Source organism: Panthera leo, chromosome A1 (genome assembly GCF_018350215.1).
Source record: "Panthera leo isolate Ple1 chromosome A1, P.leo_Ple1_pat1.1, whole genome shotgun sequence".
In the NCBI taxonomy this organism is placed as follows: domain Eukaryota; kingdom Metazoa; phylum Chordata; class Mammalia; order Carnivora; family Felidae; genus Panthera; species Panthera leo.
In genome coordinates this window covers 73,069,382-73,094,387 of record NC_056679.1, presented here as the reverse complement: position 1 = coordinate 73,094,387, position 25,006 = coordinate 73,069,382, and the positions used below count along the sequence as shown (strand labels likewise).

At 41.9% G+C, this 25,006-nt stretch overlaps 1 protein-coding gene and 1 pseudogene across 1 annotated transcript in view; one reads left to right on the top strand and one right to left on the bottom strand.

Moving 5' to 3' along the window:
• The window catches only part of POGLUT2 (protein O-glucosyltransferase 2), a 15,300-nt gene extending 7,680 nt beyond the window's left edge, over positions 1–7,620 (top strand). The window contains exons 5-10 of the mRNA XM_042930102.1: positions 71–243; positions 351–588; positions 2,569–2,778; positions 3,469–3,558; positions 5,333–5,440; positions 7,406–7,620. Of these exons, the coding sequence (XP_042786036.1) occupies positions 71–243; positions 351–588; positions 2,569–2,778; positions 3,469–3,558; positions 5,333–5,440; positions 7,406–7,423 (837 nt within the window). The 3' untranslated portion in view covers positions 7,424–7,620. The remainder of the gene's footprint in view (positions 1–70; positions 244–350; positions 589–2,568; positions 2,779–3,468; positions 3,559–5,332; positions 5,441–7,405) is intronic.
• Positions 7,621–10,801: 3,181 nt separating this feature from the next.
• On the bottom strand, positions 10,802–11,104 carry LOC122199504 (annotated as a pseudogene).
• Between the last annotated feature and the right edge of the window lie 13,902 nt (positions 11,105–25,006).

Sequence of the window (25,006 nt, the reverse complement as noted above, 5' to 3'; positions counted from 1 at the left end):
ACACATGGATCCATGGATGCTATTATCCACTGCAACCAATATAAATAAGCTCTTCGCTTTCTTTTTCCAGGTGAAGATGCCAGATGTGGAGTTTTTCGTTAATCTGGGAGACTGGCCTTTGGAAAAAAAGAAATCCACCTCGCACATCCATCCAATCTTTTCCTGGTGTGGCTCCACGGATTCCAAGGATATCGTGATGCCTACCTACGACCTGACTGACTCTGTTCTAGAAACCATGGGCCGGTGAGAGATGGGTCTAAGATGACCCAGAGCCTTGGTGAGTTCTTTCCCAGCAGCCTTTGCAATGTGACGGTTTGGGAGGAAAATCTGTTGCACTTTTTGTCTTCCAGAGTAAGTCTGGATATGATGTCTGTGCAAGCTAACACAGGTCCTCCCTGGGAAAGCAAGAACTCCACCGCTGTCTGGAGAGGGCGAGACAGTCGCAAAGAGAGACTGGAACTGGTTAAGCTCAGCAGGAAACACCCAGAACTTATAGACGCTGCCTTCACCAACTTCTTCTTCTTTAAACATGATGAAAGCCTATATGGTCCTATCGTGAAACACATTTCATTTTTTGATTTCTTCAAGGTATGACATCAATTGTGTCCAATCCTTTCTGTTTTTCCAAATGTCTTCATTTGGGGGAAGGAAACTGAGGCCTATAAATTCTAGGGGGTGAAAGAGGTGAGCACAAAATTTAGCGAACATCAAGGCATGAGGCCCTGAGGACCACTTTGGCAGCGTGAGGGGTACAAGGTACCCAGACCTGACATTAAACATGCATCAAGGGAGGGAGGCCTGGGTGGCTCAGGTGGTTAAGCGTCTGACTCTTGGTTTTGGCTCAGGTCATGATCTCACAGTTCGTGAGTTCAAGCCCCAAATGGGGCTCTGTGCTGATAGTACAGGGCCTGCTTGGGATTCTCTCTCCCTTTCTCTCTCTGCCCCTCCCCTGCTCTCTCTCTCTCTCTCTCTCTCCTTCACTCTCTTTCAAAATAAATACATAAATTTTAAAAATATATGCATCGAGGAAGCTTTGGGCCTGGGTAGGGCTAGAATTTTTTCCCCAACTCACCCTCAAGGTAAGCACATTTCAGCTCCAAATCCTTTCTTATTAATAAATACATGTATGTGATTTTACAAATTCTTCTCCCCAGAGCATCGTAACAGTCTAAAGAAGAGATAAACCAAGTATCTCACATCAGACTTTCTGATGGGGAAGTGTCTTGAAACCCATGCAAATGATCTGCCTGGGAATCCTGGAGATTAGGGAGACCTTTCTGTGTCTAAAATGTGGACTGCTCTTTTTTCCTGTGGAGGGATCCTTTTTCTAACTCCTTCTTCTAGGCAGTGGGACGCTGCCCTATTCTCTAAACCACTAAGTGGTTTTTTGTTGTTTTTTTTTTTTTTAAGTTTATTTATTTTGAGAAAGAGAGAGCAAGCGGGGTAGGGGTGGGGGGTGGGGGTGGGGGGAGAGAATCCCAAGCAGGCTCCATGCTGTCAACACAGCTGACACAGGGCTCAAACCCACAAACCACGAGATCATGACCTGAGCCGAAGTCAAGAGTCAGACGCTCAACCTACTGAGCCCCCCAGGTGCCCCTAAGCCACTAAGTGGTTTTTAAAGACCCATGTCATGGAATGAAAGGTGGACAAAAGGTACTCACCTGTCCTCGGAATGTGGGAAGGTAAGTGATTCGTCAGCTCTGTCTGCACCTGTGGCCAGGTTTTCTTTGGATAGGTTCCATGGCAGCAGGAAGTCCTAAATAAGGCCGTAAGTTGAATTGTCATCACTCCCTCCGTATGCATTTCACAAAGACTTGTGAAAGAAAGAGAGGTTGCCAGCCATCCCTCATCAGTGGGCGTTGTGCCAGGCCTTTGCACTTGCTACAGCTAGAGAGTAATTGTTACCATGGCTCTAGGCATATTTGTATTCATAGCTGCTCTTGCATTTACGCTTGTTAATTTTCTCAAGACTTGTGTGTGGCCATCTGATGTTTAAAAGGTATGGTTGGGGCACCTGGGTGGCTCAGTCAGTGAAGCGTCTGATTCTTGATTTCTACTCAGGTTATGATCTCACAGTTGTGTGATTGAGCCCCGCATAAGACTCCACACTGAGCATGGAGCCTGCTTGGGATATTCTCTCTCTCTCTCTCTCTCTGCCCCTCTCCCACTCTCTCTCTCTTAAAAAAAAATTAAAAGGTACGGTTAATATGGCATAGGCTACCATGCTTAGGTGCTCATACGTGATCAGTAAAGTATTCGAGGGATTACAAAATCACGATAAGCCTATCTTTCCTAGGTTGTGGCCTTTGGACAGCAGTCTTAGTATTGTATTGTCTGCTCTAATGTTAGACTTGTGGCCCCCTTGTGAAATTTGGGAGAGCATCACAATAAGCCTTTAGCTCTAGGCCAGGTGTCCATATGATAGCACTTACTCCATGGCCAAGGCAGAGGGCAAAATCTGGCCAGTTCGTGTCTGCCAATGATGAGGCTTCAAGTGCGGAAAGAGGAGGGAGTAAAGAGAGTGGAGAAGGGAAGTGTGATGGAGGCTTCTCTTCTGTTTTTCAGCACAAGTACCAAATAAACGTTGATGGCACTGTCGCAGCGTATCGCCTGCCGTACCTCCTCGTCGGTGACAGTGTTGTGCTGAAGCAGGACTCCATCTACTACGAGCACTTTTACAATGAGCTGCAGCCATGGAAGCACTACATTCCAGTGAAAAGCAACCTGAGCGATCTCCTGGAAAAACTTAAATGGGCAAAAGATCATGACGAAGAGGTAAGGTCAGTCTCTCCTGCCTCACCGTCATGGGCTCGTTTTAAATGTCTTGTGCCCGAAGAGCATCCCGGATGCTGAGCCATACACCCTTCCCTCTCAGTGGGAGGCCGCCCCCCCCCCCCAGGGTAGCACATCTGTCCCCCTCAGGGTGAACGCTGGCATGGGGTCTGGATTAACTGTCCACTCTGCACTTGAGATAAAAAGCTAGAGGTTGGCCTTGAGGATGCTCTCTCTTTTTTCAGTCAGGTTGATCAGAGCCTCAGGCACTGCCTCCCCTTTACTAACAATATGAAAATGTTCAAACGGGCAGGAAGAAAAAGTTCCTGCAGGATTGCATGAAGTAAACTTCAGGCAAATTGCTGAGAATTGTTAAGGCAGTTAAGCTTTGTCTTGCATTTACTTTACAAAGTCATTGTTACCTCATTTAATGTGTGCCTTCTCTTTGCAAGAGAGGCTTCATTCTAGAAGGTCCAGTATGATTCCTCAAACTTTCAACTCTAAAAAAAAAAACCTCCCTTTAATTTGAACGTACTGTTGTTAAATGTTCCCTTTACCACATAACACTACCCTCAAAGATTTTTCCTGCCATTGTCCCAGGATACATGTACCCTGAAGATCAGTTTGCATATGTGTGCACGGGGAAAAAAACATGTTTCATTAAGGGACTTTGTGTTGTCATTGTTCCCACAGGCAAAGAAGATAGCAAAAGCAGGACAGGAATTTGCAAGAAATAATCTCATGGGCGATGACATATTCTGTTATTATTTTAAACTTTTCCAGGTCAGTATTTTCTAAGAAAACAGACATACTATTTGCATTGGGCATGTTAAGAGCAAATAACATTTCACATAATAGTTTCTAAAAGTATATTAATATAAAGAGATACATACACTTCTCTGTGGGCAAAAACCAGGGACCAACATCAAATCATAAAGAAAATAGTACAAACCCGACATTAGCTAGACAAGAATGCTACAACATTATGGGGAAAGTATTTATGTTAGCACTCTGTATTGTGTGGTTAAGAAATTGGCCTCTGATCCTGCCAAGTTATTGTGCATGGATCTGTATTTTCTCTTTGTACAATCTTTTTTTTTTTAATTTTTTTTAGTATTTATTTTTGAGAGAGGAGAGTGCGAGTGGGGGGTGGGGGGGTGCCAGAGAGAGAGGGAGACACAGAATCAGAAGCAGGGTCCAGGCTCTGAGCTGTCAGCACAGAGCCTGACGTGCGGCTCAAACCCACAAATTGTGAGATCGTGACCTGAGCCAAAGTCAGAGGCTTACCAGCTTAACCAACTGAGCCACCCAGGCGCCCCTGCTCTTTGTACAATCTTGCCGCTGCTTTACCATTTCTTTGTCTAAACAGTGCCCAGTGTCTTCTGACCTATACTGCTGACTCCATATGAGCCATGGCTTCTCTTGGAAACTGTTTTCATGGGCCTAAGCATTTAGGGATTATAATCAAAGTATATCTGACAACTTAAAAAGGTATTTTTAAAAAATGCAGTAGTTAAAAAAATTAAAGATAATAAAAACTTTAAAAAAGGCAGTAGTTAAAAAAATTAAAGATAATAAAAACTTTAAAAAATGCAGTAGTTAAAAAAATTAAAGATAAAAAAATAAAAAATGCAGTAGTAACAAGTAATTTCCTAATGATACTACTAGATCTAAATTAAGATTTTTTTTAATCTCAAAATTGCAGGTATTGAGCCCCAAATCTTGGACTCCACTCCAGAACAGTTGATCTGTTTCTAGTCTGCACTGGCTCCTCCCTCTTTCTAACCTTCCCAGGGGCTGGTGAAGGGACGGAGAGGGTGAAGTGGAAGATTTACTGTCTGAATCCCTCAAGGTCCACAGGCTTGTGCTCACTCATTCGGATTACATTTCCTAGAGCATCATCACCTGGCCCAGAGCCTAACACACAGCAGGCGGATGATAGATCAAGGTGGTGGCCGAGCTGTGCAAGCCATGGTGGAAATATGTTCTAGCCTCAAATTCCCAGTCTAGGGCAGACCGTGTGCACAATTATTTTCACTTCAAGGCAGAAGCTGGCAAAACCAAAACCGTACAAGTCATATAAATGATGGGGGCACCTGGGTGGCTCAGTTAAGCATCTGACTTTGGCTCAGGTCATGATCTCAATTTGTGAGTTTGTGAGTTTGAGCCCTGAGTGGCGGCTCTCTGCTGTCAGCACAGAGCTCGCTTCGGATTCTCTGCCCCGCCCCTCCTCTGCCCCTCCCCTTCTCTCTGCCCCTCCCCCCCCCACAGGGTTGTCTCTCTCTCAAAAAAATAAATAAATAAATACATTAAAAATAAATAAATGAAGGATAGAATAAGGAGAGGTGCAGTAGCAATCAGCAGCCGGTGTCCAAAGGACAGCCACCTCTCAGAAACTCTGTTATTGGGGGTTTAAGGGGAGTATGATGAATTTTGCTTCTCACAACTTGACACGTATGAATTAAAAGGACCATATCCTAGCAAATTCCACTGTATCTGATTTGGTGGATGTGCTCCCAGTTACAAAAGGCACACTTCTGATTTGTTGCTTCCACAGGAATATGCCAATTTGCAAGTGAGTGAGCCCCAAATCCGAGAGGGCATGCAGAGGGTAGAAGCACAGACTGAAGATGACCTCTTTCCTTGCACGTGCCATAGGAGACAGGTAACCCGAACCGGCAGTGGCAGAGCAAGAACTAGTCTTGTTCCAAGTCCTCATCCGTCCCTTCAGTCCTTCAGTCAGGCAGCCACTATTTGAGCTTCTCTGGGGGCCTGCCTACCCTTCAGTCTACCGAGGGGCAGATGCCATGGGAACAACATGGCCAGAGAAAGGGCACCGAGATGCAGGTAGGGGAGAAGTCCAGGAGCCCCCGGCAAAGTGGAGGAGAGCCTTTTTTTAACGCGAGAATTCACATGGCCTTTGAATAGATGTTTATAATTTTAAAAGTGTTTTCACATGTGTCACGGGAGATGGCTTTGGCAAAACTCATCATCTCAGTTTAGAGATGAAAAACATATGACCATGATTATTCATATATTACCAGATTATGCATTTAAGAGCAATCTCTGTTCATACCACCAATATATACTGATTTCATTAACAAATGGTAGATTTACACAGACTTGTAAGGCTAAAAGGACCTTTTAAGGGGGGCGCCTGGCTGGGTCAGTCAGTGGAGTGTGCGACTCTTCATCTTGGGGTTGTGAGTTTGAGGCCCATGTTGGGCACAGAGCCTACTAAAATATTTTTTAAAAATTTAAAAAAAAAAAAAAAAAGGACTTAGGGGTCACCCAGGAAATGCCTTCATCTTACGGTTATAAAAACGAAGCCTAAAGAAGAATTTAGCTCATAACCACCCAGCTGGATTATAGCAAGGCTAGGACCAAGAACTAGTCTCCATCACCAGATTGTGTGCCTGGTTGTGTGTAAAGACATGATGTGGCAGGGGAGGGTTGTTTTGATTGTAATGCTTTTTGTTTGAATGAATATATACTATATAAATTGTAGTGTATATCTCTATACTCTATGTATACATATATGTTACATAAATATATACATATGTAATATATTGGCTTGACATTATTTTAAGCAATGTCATCATGTCTCTAAAAGAACAAACTCAAAACTGTGGTATTGTGACCAAAAATGAGAAGGCAGATTTGGCAGTTATCATGCCTGACTCACAGGGGGCTTGAAACGAATTAAGTGACCGCTATCCAGTGGTATGATAGAATCAGTTTATATAAGCTCACTGTCTGTTACATATTAGGAATTTTGCACACTAGTTAATTTCTGGTACCTTGGAATCTGCCTGGTGAGGGAGAGTCACCATGACAACAGCAGGTGCTACAAATCAGTTTTGGTTATTTCGTTTTTTTGTTTGGGGTGCAGACTTGCCACTAAGTAACTAACCAACCCCCTCACCCCCACCCAGAAACAGTTCTTCATCAGTGTTAACGCTTGTCAGTGCTGGAAGTTCATTAAATTAGTTAAAGCCATTGACAAAAAACAAAAAAAAAAACTTGCTAGACTTCAGGGCACCGGCCTGGCTCAGTCAGCAGAGCTTGCAACTCTTGATCTTGGATTGACCCCACATTGGGTGTAGAGATTACTTAAAAAATAAATTAAATGCTTAAAAAATAAAATCTTTTAAAAATTTTCCAGAATTGAAATGTACCTGCTCATGAAATTTGTGATTTGGTATCACAACACTTCTGTTGGCTCCAAATGAAACTGGGCGGCTTCCTTTCTCCAGTCCTCTTTTTTTATTTTTTATCTTTGAGTGATGCTGGGGAGTGCCAACACTGACCAGTGGACTTAGAGGCTTCGTTAAGTTCCTCCTCCTTGTCTGCTGTAGCCCTTCACTGATAAGATACATAACACAAAGCCCTTTACAGTAATGCAAATACTTACATGTTTGTGTTCCCCATCAGCAGTCCGATAAAACACAATGTGACTTTCCCCAGGAGGGATTCCGAGCATAGTCCCAGGCCCTACAAACCTTTAGCGCCCACTTGCCTTTTTCGCTGCTTCCACCTTTAGGGGAAAATAATTAATAGACTAACGTAAGTTATCTTGACGGGTATAAGACTTCTTGATGGCACTAAATATTTTGCTTCTTAATTGCAGACCAAAGATGAACTCTGATGTGCAAAATACCTTCCCTTCAAATAATGGTGCTCTGAAGTCTCTTTTTAACTGACATAGAGGAATGTTTTTTAAATATTGATTCTGTGGACAATATAAAGTCTGCTATGTGATTGGATTATGAACATATGTTTCTTCTTCTTATGCAGTATTCCTATGACCATCCTTTAAAGCACAGTTTTAGAATTTTATAATAAAACCACTTTTATTTTAAAGACCTGTGTTGTGCTAATTATTAGCTGTGTTTGGACCGTGGAGCGGTACACAGAGGGAGTCTGGGCCCTGGCCTCCGTGTCGAGCATCACAGCAGCCACCACCTACGTGCACGCATGTTTTATATGACAAAGCAGTGAGCTGCTGTCTGCATGCCACTGTTATTTTGGACATTTCATCCACCGTGACCAAACATAATTCCAAAAAATACACCTAATAAGGCCTGCATCTGCAATCTAGATTCTTGCCACTTCCCAGTATGCATCTTACAGTCCAGCAAAACCAGCTGGACTGTTCTGTCCGTTCCTTGTTTCTTACCTTCTTTGGTTATTTTTTCTCTTGGTCTGGAGTGCCATGACTCTCTTCTGGCTCAGTGACCGTCTGGTGCACATCTCTGAAATCACTCCTCCAAATCTCTGCATCTGCATACTTGAACCACTGTAGTTACCTGCCGGTGTTAGTGATCTCATCATTACCAGACTTTAAGCAGAGATTTGACTGCAGAGACCATGATCTTCCACATCATCTAAAAGGGTGCCCACAACTAGAAAAGCTCAATGAATATCAAATTGGTGAATACCAAAAATCACTGAAATGTGATTACGAATTAAAAACAGGCTAAAAAGCCTAACACTGAACCATAATATAATGTCGTGTAAATTTCTTTACCTAATGGTCTCCCTTCCATCTATCTTCAAGTTAAATAATCTATTGTATTTTTTTTTTTTTTTACGTTGTGGAATGTATCCTATGCACAGAAGACTATAAAACATGTATCTGCATTTTGAAAATAATTGTAAGAAAACACCCATGTAATTATTGTCAAAGATTCTTTGTTTGGCCAAGGTTTAGTCAAGTTCCTGAGGCTTCAAGGGCCATCTGGGCACTTCCTTATAAAATACGGTTTCAGCAAAAACTCTGCTGAGTCCATTTAGTAAGAATCCCCATCCTCCACATCCAATCACTCTTGGTATCTATTCGGGTTCCTGGTCCTCAACTATCCCCCCTAGGTGATTGATCAGATTGGCCTGTCCTTAGCAGGAATCCTGTTGGCTCAGATTTGCCAGAATCCCTCCAATAACCCCGATGTTTCCTCTTAGTAATTTTCTATCCACTGACCTCCACCCTGCTCCTTGGCTGTAAATCCCCACTTTTACGCACTGTATTTGGAATTGAGCTGGTTCTATACTGAGATCTCTTCCCCGATTGCAATGGTCCTGAGTAACATTTTTTTTTTTTTTACCACTTTACTGTCTAGCTCTGATTTGCTTGGATATTACCACTCAGGTTCAGAAATGGAACACTGCTGTTCCTTAGAAGCTCCCCCTGTCTCTCCCCCTATTATCTCCCACTCACTTGCTCCCATGTGGCCAATATTGTGATGGTTGTGATCATCTTTTCCTTGTACAGTAAAATCTTGGTTTGGGAGCATAATTCACTCCAGAAACATGCTTGTAATCCAAAGCACTTGTATGTCAAAGCGAACTTCAAGAACCATTGGCTCAGTTGTGATCATGTGACATTTGGCATCACCTAATACTCATACTGCAAGACATTGCCTGTGTATCAAGTTAAAATATATTAGAAATGTTTTCTTGTCTTGTGGAACACTCACAAAACAAGTTACTCGCAATCCAAGGTTTTACTGTACTTATTTATAGTTTTACCACCTACACATTCCTCCCTAAGCAATGTAGTTGAATTTTCTTTTTGTAAATTGATCTAAATGGAATCATACTGAACATATTGTTGTCATTACTTGCCTGTTGAAGCACAGAGTGGCAGCACATTCGTTTATATATGTAGGCAGTATTTCATTGTATCAGTAGGATTCCTCTTTTAGCCATTCTGTTACACATGGACTTTTGGGTTGTTTCCATTTTTGACAATTCTAATCAAAGCTACTATGGGCATTCTTATTCATGTCTCCTGATTACATCAGCTTTGGAATAAAATTACTGGGTTATAGAGTATATATGTCTGCAACTTTGCTAGATAATGTCAACTTTCCAACTTGATTGTCCCAATTTACATTCTCCAGCAACAGGATTTCCAGTTGCTGTACCTCCTTGCTAACACTTGCTGTTATCAGACTTTGAAATTTTTTGCTAATCTGGGGTAAAACGGTAACTTACTATGTTTTGATTTTCATGCTGACCATCTTTTCATGTGCTCACAAGCCATTTGTGTTGTGTTTCCTACTTTTTTTTTTATTTGTTTATTTACTTACTTTAGTTCATTTCCCTACTAAGTTGTTTGACTTCCTGATAGATTCATAGAAGTGTATTTTAGAGCAAGTACTTTGTTGATTGACTCAGCTGCATAATTCTTACTTTGTGGCATGTCTTAGATTCTTCTGGCAGTGTTTTTTCATGTTCAAAGGATGATGATTTTTTTCTTTCACAATTGAGTTTTTATCGGTTGTGCTGAGGACCAGTAAGACATCTCAATTTGTACACAATTCCTAACATACATATCAAAAATCTAAAAAAATCATATAGTTGTGATTCTTTTCTAAGTTATTCCAGTGACTTTCCAGCTTAAACTTTGGAGGCAAATTTTCCTTAACAATATATCAAGTATCAATATCTTCAAATGTTGACACACTGTTACATTATTAAGTCCCATTAATTCACAATTTAATATCATATACACTACATACACAGATTTATAATCCTGCACAGCACATTAATAAAGTTACTAGGAAAACCAACCAAGATGTTACAGAACTTACAAAATTCTGACAGGGAGAGTCAAGATCAAGGAGTGGTTTTCTTTAGGAAACAATTTTTTTTTTAATGTTCAAGACATATTAAATGCATGACAGACTCCCAATTGCCATTCAATATGCTTTGTACTGTAGAATATAAAAACTACCCCATCTGTGAAATGTTGAGCTGATACCCAAGGCAGTCAAAGCCTCCCATATTCAATACCCCAATATTTTCTGATTGTACCAAAAAATAAATAAATAACAAGAAAATGATTTCACCTCTTTTAAAAAAGCATTGACACTTAAGAAATGAGATGAAGTGGGTGTCTCTCCTTAAAAATGTTTCTAGAGCTACTAAAAAACTTGCATTTATAAAATAGTTGATCAAAGTACTCCTCTGGATTGTACAAGAAGGGGGACAGGATGACTGATAAGACATGGTACGTATGATATTAATCAGACGTAGCTTCTTTCCCTCCTGCTTCATCAGGGGCTGGAATCTCGTTTTTAGTTTCTCCATTTTCTGCAGGTAAGTCTCTTTCGTTTCTTGGTTAGCCACTTCAGCCTGGTTTCCCTTTGCTCCCCTTTTCCTCTTTGCTTGCACTTTTTTGTCTGAAGATTTATCCCTTCCTGCCTCCTTTTTTGGCTTCATTTCCATCTTTGCAGAAGCAGGTTTGGCTAACAACCTCCCCTCATCTCCTCTTGGACTCCTCCTTCACAGCCCCCTTGGCAGAGCTGGCCTTCCTCTTGGGCATCCTGAGGGCAGGCTGGGCAGGCAGAGAGGCTTCTCGAAACCTAGCTGACTGGCCGCTGCAGGGCCTCCTGGCCCAGAAGATGATTTCAAATAGAGGAATATAGCAATCTTTTCTTTAGTGGCCAGGGCTTTTTGTAACTTGTTTAAGAAATTTTTTTGAATTGCTCCGTCACTAAGCGGGTTTCCTATGTTATTTTCTGTGTACGTTTCTTAGGGCTGCTTTGGCCAATTATTACAAACTGGGTGACTTAAAACAGCGGAAATTTATTCACTCAGAGTTTTGGAGGCCAGAGTCTGAAATCAAGGTGTTGGCAGTTTTGGTTCCTTCTAGGAGCACTCTCTCTCCATGCCTCTCTTCTGGTGGCTTCTAGCTTCTGGTGGCTTCTAGCAATTCTTGGTGCTTCCTGGCTTGTAGACACATCACTCCCATCTCTGCCTGGGTCTTCATAGTGTTCTTCCCCTCTGTGTGTCTCTGTATCTTCTCCTTTTCTGTCTCTTATAAAGACACTAATCATTAGATTTAGGGCCCACCCTAAAAACAGGATGATCTCATGTTGAGAGCTTTAATTATATGTGTAAAGACCTGATTTCTAAGTAGTTACATTTCACAGGTAGGCATGTCAGGACTTGGACATATCTTTTTCTGGTCACTAATAATTCTGCCCACTACCTCTTCTAAAAACATTCCTCTTGAGGGGTGCCTGGGTGCCTCAGTCAGTTAAGCTTCTGACTTCGGCTCAGGTCATGATCTCACAGTTTATGAGTTTGACCCCCGTGTCAGGCTCTGTGCTGACAGCTCAGTCTGGAGCCTACTTCAGATTCTGTCTGTCTGTCTGTCTGTCTCTTTCTCTACCTCTACCCCGCTCACATTCTGTCTCTCTCAAAAATAAATAAACATTAAAAAAATAAAGAAAGGGGCATCTGGGTGGCTCAGTCGGTTGGGCGTCTGACTCCAGGCTCAGGTCCATGAGTTCGAGCCCCACATCAACCTCTGTGCTTGAAAGTGTATGAAATGCATACTTGAGGAATTGAATCTAACAAGAAATGGACAGGACTTTTATAGAGAAAATTATGAAAACTTGAAAAAAAAGCTAATTAAATTGAAAAATATTACATGTTCAGGGATTGGCAAAATCAATATTAAAGATGTTATCTCTCCCCCCAACATGGTATATAGTCAGTGTAATGCCAACCAAAATATGCCCTGCCCCTTTTTATGTGGAACTTTTCAAACTTTTTCTTTAAAAATGTATGGGCCTGAAAAGTACAAGAAAAATTAAACACTCTTGAGGAAGGATGAATTATAAGAACTTTCCCTACTACACAGCAAGACTTTTTATAATGCTATAGTATTCCTCACCATGTGATGTTGGTGCAGGGATAGAAATATAGAACAATAGCAGAATAGTGATACATAAACAGACCCAGACCCACGTGTATGTGGAAACTCTATCTGCAATCAAGAACTGCTGAAAGGTTGGAGAAAGGTTGCACAATGCAGTGCAGGAAGCTAGGATAGGAGGGTGTTAATGATTCTAGTACAAATTCCAATGTGAGGGGTGGTCTCCACACCACAAAGCAATTCTCAGACACAGCTGGGTGTCTTACAATTCAACTCAATTCTGACACTATCTACCTTGAGATAGCATCAGATTCCACAGGTTAAGAGCTTAGTCCCATAAGACTGCCCTCCACTTCAGACTGAAATCCCAAATCCAGGTTGTTACCCTTGCTTCTGACCGATTGGCTGTCTATAAATCATAGATTACCACAACCCCTTCTTTGGGTTCAATTAATTTGCTAGAAAGCCTCACAGAAATCAGGAAACCCGTTTACTCACTAGATTACTGGTTTGTTACAAAGGATATCAAAGGATATTAATTAATAGCTAGATAAAGAAACACATAGGGTGAGATTCCCAACCAAGGAGCTTATGCGCTTGGGCTCAGTGGCCCATGATTCTGGTTCACCAGCCTGGAAACTCTCCAAACCCAGTCCTTTTGGGTTTTTATGGAGGTTTTATTATAGAGGCATGATTGGTCAAATCACTGACCATTAGTGATTGACTCAAGCTCAAACCCCCTCTTCCTTCCCAAAGAGATTGGGGGTGGGGTTAAAAGTTCTAAACCACTAACATGATTTGTTCTCTTGGCAACCATCCTAGCTACTTTACAAAAGTCACCTCATTGCCATAACAAAAGACACATTTATCACTCTCTTAGGAAATTCTAAGGGTTTTAGGAGCTCTGTGCCAGAAATGGGAATTAAGACCGTGTATATATATTTCTTATTAAAATTCACAATATCACAGATACCTATATATGGAAGAAAGCAATTGGATAGCTTGCACACAGCATATCACCAAAGGTCAGTTCTAGGGAGATTAGTGACAAAACACAAAACATAATATTTTTAATCAGCAAAGAGGCTATCTCTATATTATACTAGTAGTAAAAACTTTAGTGGCTGAAATGGCTGAAGAATTATTATTCCCTTCACTTTGTGGCTCTGATGAGTAAAGCCTTAGGAGTTATTACTAAAAAATACCAACCCTAGAAGTTTCTGGAACATGTCTTTCTCATTGTACAAATCTTTTTTCCCCTCAGTCTGAGAAGATTGTCATTTCAATCTATCACAATGGCACTGCCACAGATGACCTGTGTGTGTTCCCTGGGCCTCCAATGACACATCAGCATAGCAGGGATTCCCCTTCTGAACACCATGTCTGGTTGTAAAAATAAGTGAGAAGTGGGTGCTGACAAGATGGCTTTCATAATATGCCTCTGCTTGCCTTGTAAATCTTTTGTTTATGTGTACATGAGGAGAGTTGAGATTACAGTAAGGAATTCAGGAGGAATGACTTGGGTTGATGAACGTGGAATGTGTGACCCGTTGATAGATGGGAAAATTGGCAAGTCTCACGGGCCAGTTCTCTAAACCAGACTTTCAGAGGGAGCCTTTGAATTAGGGTATGAGAAAGTGAATTGAAAGCTTCATATGCTCGTATAAATGTGTATACAGTTTCCCTTCTCCAAAAAACATTTTCTGCAACTTACTTTTTCACTCAACAATACAAGGATCGTGGGAATATATGCCTGTAGTCATAATGCTTCGTGAAGTGTGAGAGGAGGGAAGTATGGCGTGTCCCCAGAGTTACCCTGCCCATCAAGGGTTTATAGTAAAATGGTCCTACGGTTGACATCACAAAAAAAGAACAACAACGAAAGAAAGAAAGAAAGAAAGAAAGAAAGAAAGAAAGAAAGAAGAAAACCACAATACACCATGGATCTCCTTCTGAAAGAGGACTTTCATTACTTCCATTTTGAACTCAAACTTTCTTTAAAAAAAAAAAAAAAGGTTTATTTAGTTATTTTGAGAGAGGAAGAGAGAGAGCTCAAGCATGAATGAGGAGGGGCAGAGAGAGAATCTCAAGCAGGCTCCCCAGCTGATTGAGCCACCCAACCACCCCTGAACTCAAACTTTCTAACTGATTAAGTTCTTCTTTACAGCTTTCTCTTCACTCTGGAAAAAGACCCTGAGGGCAAAGCACCCCCAGGTGGGAACCGAAAGTACTCCCTCAGGCAATAAGGGGTTTCCTGAGCCAGCAAGACCCCATGTCATTGACTCCAAGACAAAGACCCACCAGACCTTCACTGCCCACCTGCACGTACCACTGACCTTTGCCCCACATGTCCTTATATAAGCCTGGAAATATTTTTGGCACTTCGGAGACAGCCTTTGAGCCATTAGTCTGTGGTCTTCCGGGTGTCGGCCTCATGGAAATAAATTCCTCTCTTACTTCACCACCACTTGTCTCTGTGCCTTTGGGTTTTGTCAATGGTGAGTGGCTGCACCTGGTCGGTTTGGGACTCCCCAGAGTCAGTTGCTCTTGCACCCCTGCATGCCAGCTACATTTCCACAGTCTTATGTTACATTTTCCTTAAAAAGGAATCCTGGATATGGAGAAAGGATGTGGCTATAAGAGGTGGTGTGAGGGATGCTTGTGATGCATGGTCCTATATCTTGATTATAGTGCTGTTACCCGAACATACCACGTGATCAAGCTACATAGAACTACACACACACAGGCACGCATGCACAAACGAGTGACAGAAAAGAGGGCAGTTACCATCTGCCCTAGGCTTGGGGTAGATTTAGTCATTCAAGACATATATGATCCCACACACAGGAGATTCGAGGGATAACAACAAAACACCCTGCCTTTATGGAGAGTTTACAGTTCTCTGAGGCGACAGCTACATTCACAGTATATTAGCTAATAAGGAGAGAAGGACAGGAAGTGTGGCTGAGGAGATGAGGGAAGGCCGCAATGAGAAAATGACTTGTAAGTGAAGAAGCCACCAAGATGCTGGGTTAGCCACTGTGAGGTGGGGAACAAAGGCAAGAAGGAAATGGTAGATAAAGTTAAATTTCCTTATAACCTGCAGCCCATTACTTGACGGAGGCAAAGTAGACCGTTTCTCCAGGAACTCCCTGTGTCTTAATGTTAATGCTTTGCCAGAGGGAAAAGCAACTTTAGCTCAACAATAGCTAGGCCTCCAGGATCCTGGATCCCGTGAGTCTTCTTTAGCATATGAAAACCCTTTTGGAAACTTCCCTGGACTTTACCTCCCCCCATCTCCCCCATATTTAATCAGTCACTCCTCACAATCTGTGGGAAGCTCTTTTTACCCCGGAGTCCTGTCCCTGTGCTTTAATAAAACCACCTTTTTGCCCCAAAGACATGTCAAGAATTCTTTCTTGGCTGATGGCTCCGAACCCCAACACTTCAAACCTCATCAACTGGAGGATGAACAGCCAGGGCAAAAGCCCTATACGGGGTCCCCGTCTGGTGGGTTCGGGGGTGACGATACCAAAGAGGCCTGGGTGCAAGGAGCCAGGGAAGGTGACCAGTGGGAAATAGAAAGGTAAGAAATGATAGGACTGATCATACCGTTAAAAAGAAAACCACAGGCCCCAAAAGGAGTCACTTATATTAAGACCCCACGTCAGCAAGCCAAGACTTAACACTAACTTAACTGCAGTTTCGATCCGCAATCACCACCAATGTAACCTTTAGCCAGTCAACATGGAACTTCTTGGTCAGCACTACAGCACTAGGGAGTTTACTGATAGACCCCGTCCATTCCCCTTATGAGGAGGACCTTACCTAAAATAATGCATTACTTGCTAATAATCGCCTTCCTCTCCACCCCACCCCCACCTTTAAAAGCCTTCCCTCTTCTGTAGCTTGATGGAGCTCTCTTTCATTTGCTCAATGGGATGCTGTCCAATTCATGAATCATTCAGTAAAGCCAATTTGGCCTTTTAGGGACCAAGGACAGACTGCCTTCAGACGTGCCACTTTGGCATATTGATTATTTTAAATAAATTTACTTAATGTGAGAAATAAGCCCACTGACCCAAAGGAGGGATGGGGAGACGCAGAGCGCAGTCAAGGGAGGCTTTAATCAATGCTTTCACAAGAGCAGGTGTCTGATGGACAGGCACATGCGGGGCAGTTACAGCAGACAATTTGTCGCTTAGTGTGCAAGTCCCCCCCCCCCCCCCCCCCCCCCGTCCCTCATTAGTGGAGCACTGCAGAGGTTACAGCCTTGCCCGGATGTCATCCATGCCCGGTAAGGCAAAAAGTATTCAGATTGGAACACATGTACGTTCCTTGAGGTGCTGCAGAGACTTCAGTTCTTTGGCGCATGCTCATCGCAAAGCTCGCAAAAAAAAAGTCCCTGGAATGGAGAGGGGAAGGAGAACCCGGAAGTGTCTAAGGGTGTGGGACTCCATTGTGGGGGGGAGGGTTGGTAGGTATTTGCAATACGTTGTAAACCTATTGTTAACTAGACAGCACAGCTTTCATTTGGTATTTCTGAAAATGAATCATCTCATTTCTCATACTTAAGAGACAGCCAGTACAACCAGGACACTCAGACCCTCCTCTGCCCCCCTGAAAGCAAGAAATGAATTTCCCATGCGACTGATACCCTCCCTGTACAAGGAGGTAATGAGTCATCCTTATCACCAGAAATGGGAAACTTAGAGCTGAGAAAGTTGTGTAAACAATCCTTGTTACTTTTTACTAACTTACTCCCACACCCAAATTCTGTTTAGAATTCCTTACTAATTGAAGCTCCCAAAGTTTTCTTTGTCCTGTCAGTTCTTCACAGATTTATTGTCTCTTTGTCTAAAAGGTAGACAAACTGGCTGCCTCGGTCACTTCTTCAGGTCTCAATTTCATAATTGAGCCTCTGTGCGTATGTAATAAAATTTGGGTGGTTTTTTTTTTCTCCTGTTGATCTGCCTTATGTAAATTTAATTTTTAGGCCACCTAGAAGATCCTGAAAGACAATTTCTCCTTCACTTCAATCTGTTAAATTAGTCAGTTGAGTTCTTATTGTTTACAACATAAAACTGAGGAGCTAAGATGGCAGAGTAGTAGGAAGAGCCTAGGCTTGCCTTTTTCCTTGAACACAGCTAGATAAATACCTCATCGTTCTGAACACCCAAGAAATCAACCTGAGGACTGAAATAACAAACTGCACAACTACAGGGAGAGAAGAAGCCACATCGTGGAAGGTAGGAGGTATGGAGATGTGGTTTGGGGGAGAAGTGGATTGAAGAGGCTGCAGAGGGGAGGGAGCCCTGTTCATGGAGAGAGGTGAGAGAGAGAGAGAGAGAGAGAGAGAGAGAGAGAGAAAGAGAGAGAGAGAGAGAGAGAGAGAGAGAGAGAGAGGGAGAGGGAGGGAGAGAGAGAGGAGCGCACAGGAGATTGCACAAGGAAAACACTTCCCCAAAGCCATTGACTGGGAAAATGAGAGGGGCTGATTTTTGTGAGATTCTACAACCAGCAGGGCTCAAAGACTAGAGTTTTAGAGGTCTGTGGTGTGGCCGGCGTGGAGCCTGGAGGGCACTGCAGTGCTCCTGTGGAGAAGGAGGGCAGATAGCCTCGTAGTGGACAGCCCGATCTGAGGGTTCCCTGGGATGCACTGGGAGAGATGGTCCCCTCTTCTGAGAGTGCATCTGGGAGAGGAAGCATCGGCTCTCTGGGAACAAAAGAGCCAGTGGGCACCATTTCACTCCCCCACCCCTCAGGATAGGTGCAGAGACACCTGCTGAGGACACCTAACGTGGACACTGGCTCTTTGCTGCACTTTACTCCAAACTCCATGCCCCTGTGCTTTGGTGGAAACTGCCCTTCTGGGATAAGCCTGCACCAGCCTGAGAGTGGTGAGATCCTCCCACAGAGGACCAGCATAGGTCCGCACCACATCGGGTCCCTAAAACTTGGAGTTTTAAAACTCAGCCAGCCTGCCTGGGATAGAACACAGGTGCACTGCATTACTGTGTGGGCAGAGGGCCCAGACACAGACAGCATGGAAACAGGGATGTGAGGCACACCTGAGACACACAAGTGGAGGTTGTTCCCTCTTCTGGAAGGGCCTCCCAGGCAGTGTTGGTCACAAACTCCCCTTTCTGGGGAGTGGAAGGGGGCTGGTGCCATTTCTCCCCCCCACCCTTCAGCATAAACTAACTTCAGTAAGCAGCACAACTGCCAATACTGGCGGCCTAACCTGCTTACACCAAACCCTGTCCCCTTGCATTCTGCAGGTGCTGCTTTTCTCTGGTAAGTGTGCCTGAGAACCAGTGCAACAGGCCCCTGCCTCAGAAGACCAGCACAAACACCTCCACATGCACCACATCTACTGACCATAGAGTTCTGCAAAGCTTCAGCTTTAGTGGAAACAGCATCAGGTTTCTTTTAACAAGCAGACCAGAGCACACCTAGTTGAAACTTGCCACACTCTGGCCAAGGTCCTAAAACACTCCCAACTTCAGGCAAGGAGAAGCTCTGTGGAGGACTGACCTGAGGGAAAGAGCAGCCAAAACACAGCAGCAGAGTGCACACAGCATACACCAGAGACACTTCCTGGAGTGCCAGGCCCCGGGGAATATATGACCTCTTCTTTATAAAGCCATTACTCTCAGGAACAGGAAACATAAACAGGCTTTCTTAACACAAAGAAGAAGACAGAGACCTAGACAAAATGCCAAGATGGAGAAATTCATCCCAGACAAGAAAAGGCCACAGCCAGGGATCTGATTGAAACAGATATAAGTATATGCCCGATCCAGAATTAAAAGCAGTAATCATAAGGATACTAGCTGGGCTTGAGAAAAGCAAAGAAGACATTAGGGAGTCCCTTACTGCAAACTTCTGAGACGTAAAAACTAGGCAGGCCAAGATGAAAAATGCAACAACGAAGATTTGAAACTGACTGGTGTAATGACCACAAGGATGGAAAAAGCAGAGGAATGAATAAGTGATGTAGAAGATAAAATTATGGAAAATAATGAAGCTGAAAAGAACAGGGAAAGAAAAATATTAGATCATGAATGTAGACCCAGGGTACTCAGTAACTCCATACATTCATACCATAGGAGCCCCAGAAGAGGAAGAGATGGAAAAGGGGGCAGAAGGTTTACTTGAGGAAATTATAGCTGAAAACTTCTCTAATCTGGGAAAGCAAACAGACATGCAAATCCCGTAGGCACAGAGGACTCCCATCAAAATCAACAAAAGTGGGCCAACACTAAGACATATTGTAGTTAAATTTGCAAAATATAAAAATAAAGAAAAATCCTAAAGAACCAAGACAAAAGTAGTCCTTAACTTACAAGGGAAGACAAATACGGTTAGTAGCAGATATCTCCACAGAAACTTGGCAGGCAAGAAGGGAGTGGCATGATATATTTAATGTGCTGAATCAGAAAAATATACAGCCAAGCATACACTATCCAGTAAATCTATTCTTCAGAAAGAGAGATAAAGGGTTTCCCAGACAAACAAAAACTAAAGGAGTCCATGACCACTAAACCAGCCCTGCAAGAAATATTAAAGGGGACTCTTTGAGTGGGAAAGGAATACCAAAAGTTACAAAGACTAGAAAGGAATAGAGAATATCTGCAGAAACAATGACAAACCAAGTAATAAAATGGCACCAAATACATATCTATCAATAATTACTCTGAATGTAAATGGACTAAATACTCCAATCAAAAGCCATACGGTGCCAGAATGGATTAAAAAAAAAATCTATATGCTGCCTATAGGAGACTCAGTTTAGACCTAAAGACACCTGAAGATTGAAAGTGAAGGGATGGAGAACAATCTTTCATGCAAATGGATGTCAAAAGAAAACCAGAGTAGCCATACTTATATCACACAAACTAGATTTTAAACCAAAGACTATACGAAGAGATGAAGAAAGGAACTATATCATAATAAAAGGGTCTATCCAACAAAAAGATCTAACAACTGTAAATATTTATGCCCTCAACTTGAAAGCCCCCAAATATGTAAAACAATTAAGAACAAACATAAAGGAACTCATTGATAACACAACAATAGTAGAGGACTTTAACACCCCACTTACATCAATGGACAGATCATCTAAGCAGAAAATCAACAAGGAAACAATGGCTTTGAATGGCATACTGGAACAGATGTACTTAACAGATATATTCAGAACATTTCATCCTCAAGCAGCAGAGTACACATTCTTTTTGAATGCACATGGGACATTCTCCAGAACAGATCACATACCAGGTAACAACTCAGGCCTCAACAAGTACAAAAAGACTGAGATCCTGCCATGCATATTTTCTGATTACAACACTATGAAATGTGAAGTCAACCACAAGAAAAAATTTGGAAAGACCAGAAATACATGGAGGTTAAAGAACATCCTACTAAAGAACGAATGGATCAATGAGGAAATTAAAGAAGAAATTAAAAAAACACATGGAAACAAAAGGAAATGAAAACACAACAGTCCAAAACCTTTGTGATACAGCAAAAGCAATCATAATAGGGAAGTATGTAGCAATACAGGCCTACATCAAGAAGCAATAAAAGTCTTGGGGGTGCCTGGGTGACTCAGTCAGTTAAGTGTTTAATTCACGATTTTGACTCAGGTCATGATCTCACCGTTCATGAGTTCGAGCCCCAAATTGAGCTCTATACTGACAGTGTAGAGTCTGCTTCAGATTCTCTCTCTTCCTCTCTCTCTCTGCCCCTCCCCTGCTCTCTCTCTCTCTCTCTGAAAAAATAAATTAAAAAAAAAAGAAAAATCTTAAATATACACCCTAACCTTTCACCTAATGAAGCTAGAAAAAGAACAACAAATGAATCCTAAAGCCAGCAGAAGAAGGGAACTAATAAAGATTAGAGCAGAAATAAATGATATGGAAACAACAACAGCAAGAAAAAAAAAACAGCAGAACAGATCAATGAAATAAGGAGCTGGTTCTTGGAAAGAATAAATTGATAAACCCTTAGCCAGACTTATCGAAAGAAAAGAGAAAAAACCCCAAATAAATAAAATCATGAATGAGAAAGGAGAGATCACAGTCACCACTGCAGAAATACAAACACTTATAAGGAGACTATTATGAAAAACTATATGCCAACAAATTGGGCAATCTAGAAGACATGGATAAATTCCTAGAAATATATAAGCTACCAAAACTGGAACAGGAAGAAATAGAACACTTGAATATACAGATAACGAGCAAAGAAATTGAATCAGTAATCAAAAATATCCCAATAAACAAAAGTCCAGGGCCAGATGGCTTCACAGAGGAATTCTACCAAACATTTAAAGAAGAGTTAATACCTATTCTTCTCCAACCTTTCCAATATATATATATATATATATATATATATATATATATATATATATATAGAAGGGAAACTTCCAAATTCATCCTACAAGGCCAGCATTACCTTGATTCCAAAACCAAAGACCCAACCAAAAAAAGAGAATTACAGGTTAATATCCCTGATGAACATGGGTGCAAAAATTTTCAACAAAATACTAGCAAATTGAATCCAACACTACATTAAAAGAATTACTCACCACAATAAAGTGGAATTCATTCCTGGGATTTAAAGTGGTTCAATATTTGCAAATCAATCAACATGTATATGATATTAATAAAAGAAAGGATAAGAACCATACAATCCTCTCAACAGATGCAGAAAAAGCATTTGACAAAGTACAGCATCCATTCATAATAAAAATCCTCAATAAAGTAAGGACAGAGGGAACACACCTCAACCTCATAAAGGCCATATATGAAAGACCCACAGCTAATATGATCTTCAATGAGAAAAAACTGAGAGCTTTTCCTCTATGGTCAGGAACAAGACAGGGATGTCCACTCTCACCACTGTTTTTTAACATAGTAGTGGAAGTCCTAGCCTCAGCAATCAGACAACAAAAAGAAATAAAAGGCATCAATAGTGGCAAGGAAGAAGTCAAACTTTCACTATTTGCAGACTACTATGTAGAAAACCCAAAAGACTCCACCAAAAAAATTGCTATAACTGATACACGAATTCAGTAAAGTCACAGGATACAAAATCAACATACAGAAATGGTTGCATTTCCAAACATCAATAATCAAGCAGCAGAAAGAGAAATCAAGGAATAGATCCCATTTACAATTGCACCCCCCCCCAAGAAAAAGATAGATAGGAATAAGCCTAACCAAAGAGGTAAAAGATATGAACTCTGAAAACTATAGAACACTTCTGAAAGAAATAGAAGAGGACAAAAAGAAATGGAAAAGCATTCCAGGCTCATGGATTGAAAGAGCAAATATTATTAAAATGTCTATAATACCCAAGGCGATCTACACATTTAATGCAATCCCTGTCAAAGTACCACCAGAATTTTTCACAGATCCAGAATAAGCTATCCTAAAATTTGTATGGAACCACAAAGACCCTGGATAGCCAAAACAAACTTGAAAAAGAAAAGCAAAGCTGGAGGCTTCACAATCCTAGACTTCAAGTTATATTACAAAGTCATAGTTATCAAGACACTATGGTACTGTCACAAAAGGATACACAGAGCAATGGAACAGGATAGAAAACCCAGAAATGGTCAACTAATATTCGACAAAGCAGGAAAGGATATACAATGGAAAAATGACAGTCTCTTCAATAAGTGGTGTTGGAAAAAATGGACAGCAACATGGAAAAGAATGAAACTGGACTACTTTCCTACACCACACACAAAATAAATTCAAAATGGATGAAAGATCTAAATGTGAGACGGGAAACCATCAAAATCCTAGAGAGTACAGGCAGCAACCTCTCTGACTTTGGTTGTACCAATTTTGTACTAGGCACGTCTCCAGAGGCAAGGGAAACAAAGCAAATATGAATTAGTGGGACTTCATCAAGATAAAAAGCTTTTGCACAGCAAAAGAAACAATCAGCAAAACTAAAAGACAACCTTTGGAATGGGAGAAAATATTTACAAATGACATTTCGGATAAAGGGTTAGTATCCAAAGCTAATCAAACACAACACCCAAAAAATAAATAATCCAGTTAAGAAATGGGCAAAAGACACAGACAGACATTTTTCCAGAGAAGACAGACATACAGACGTCTAACAGACACAGAAAAAGATGCTCAACATCACTCATTATCAGGGAAATACAAATCAAAACTACAATGAGATATCACCTCACACCTGTGAGAATTGCTAAAATTAACAACACAGAAAACAGCAGGTGTTGGCAAGGATGTGGAAAAAGGGGAGCCCTCTTGCACTGTTGGTGAAAATACAAACTGATGCAGCCACTCTGGAAAATAGTATGGAGGTGCCTCAGAAAGTTAAACACAGAACTACCCTTTGATCCAGCAATTGCACTACTAGGTATTTACCCAAAGGATACAAAGATACTGATTCAAAGGGATACATGCACCATGATGTTTATAGCATCATTATGAACAATAGCCAAATTATGGAAATATCCCAAATGTCCATCGACTGATGAATGGATAAAGAAGATGTGGTATGTGTATATACAATGGAATATTACTCAGCCATAAAAAAAAATGAAATATTGACAGTTGCAGTGTGTGGATGGAGCTAGAGTATATTACGCTAAGCGAAATAAGTCAGGACAGAGAAAGACAAATACCCTATGGTTTCACTCATTTGTGGAATTTAAGAACAGATAAACATAGGGGGAAAGAGAGAGGCAAACCATAAAACACACTCTTGATTACAGGGCACAAACGGAGTGTTGCTGAAGAGGAAGCGGATGGGAGATGATCTAATGGGTGATGCTCATAAGGAGGGCACTTATTATGAATACTGGGTGTTAAGTGCAAGTTATGAATCACTAAATTCTATTTCTGAAACGAATACGACAGTATATGTTAGCTAACTGGAATTTGAATAAAAACTTGAAACAAAAAATATGTGTAAACAATATAAAACCTTAGCGGTCATTGTAAGGCTTTGGCTTTAGTTATGAGACAGATGGGAAGCCTCTGGAAGGTTTGGAGAAGGTGTTTACATTTGAACAGGGTCTAGTTGGTTGCTGAATTGTTCAAGTAGCAAAGAGGTGGAAGTAAAGGTGGAAACAAGAGACCATCTAGTAGACTCTTTCTTTAATCCAGGCAGAATTGATAGGCGTGGGGGGTGGGGGTTCCGACCAGTCTGGCAGAAGTATGAGAAGTGGTTGGATTTTGTATATATTTGCAAATAGAGTCAACAGCACTGGCCGATTGTTTGGTGTGAGAAAATGAATAATCAGAGTTGACTCCACGTTCATTGACCTGTACCACTGTTGAAATGGAGCGGCTGGGACACGGGGAACGGTCCAGCGTGGAGGGAGTCATTGGGTGAAGCAGGGACTGGAAGTCACTCCCCACCCACCACCAGCTTGTTAGCGAGCAACCCCCCGCCCCAGTCACCCGGAAGCGGCCGGAAAACTCCCGCTCCCGGCGTGCCCTACGCGCCGGCCCGCGCGCCCGGGGGGCGGGGTCTGCGCGCGCGTGCGCCGATGCGAAACGGGCTGGC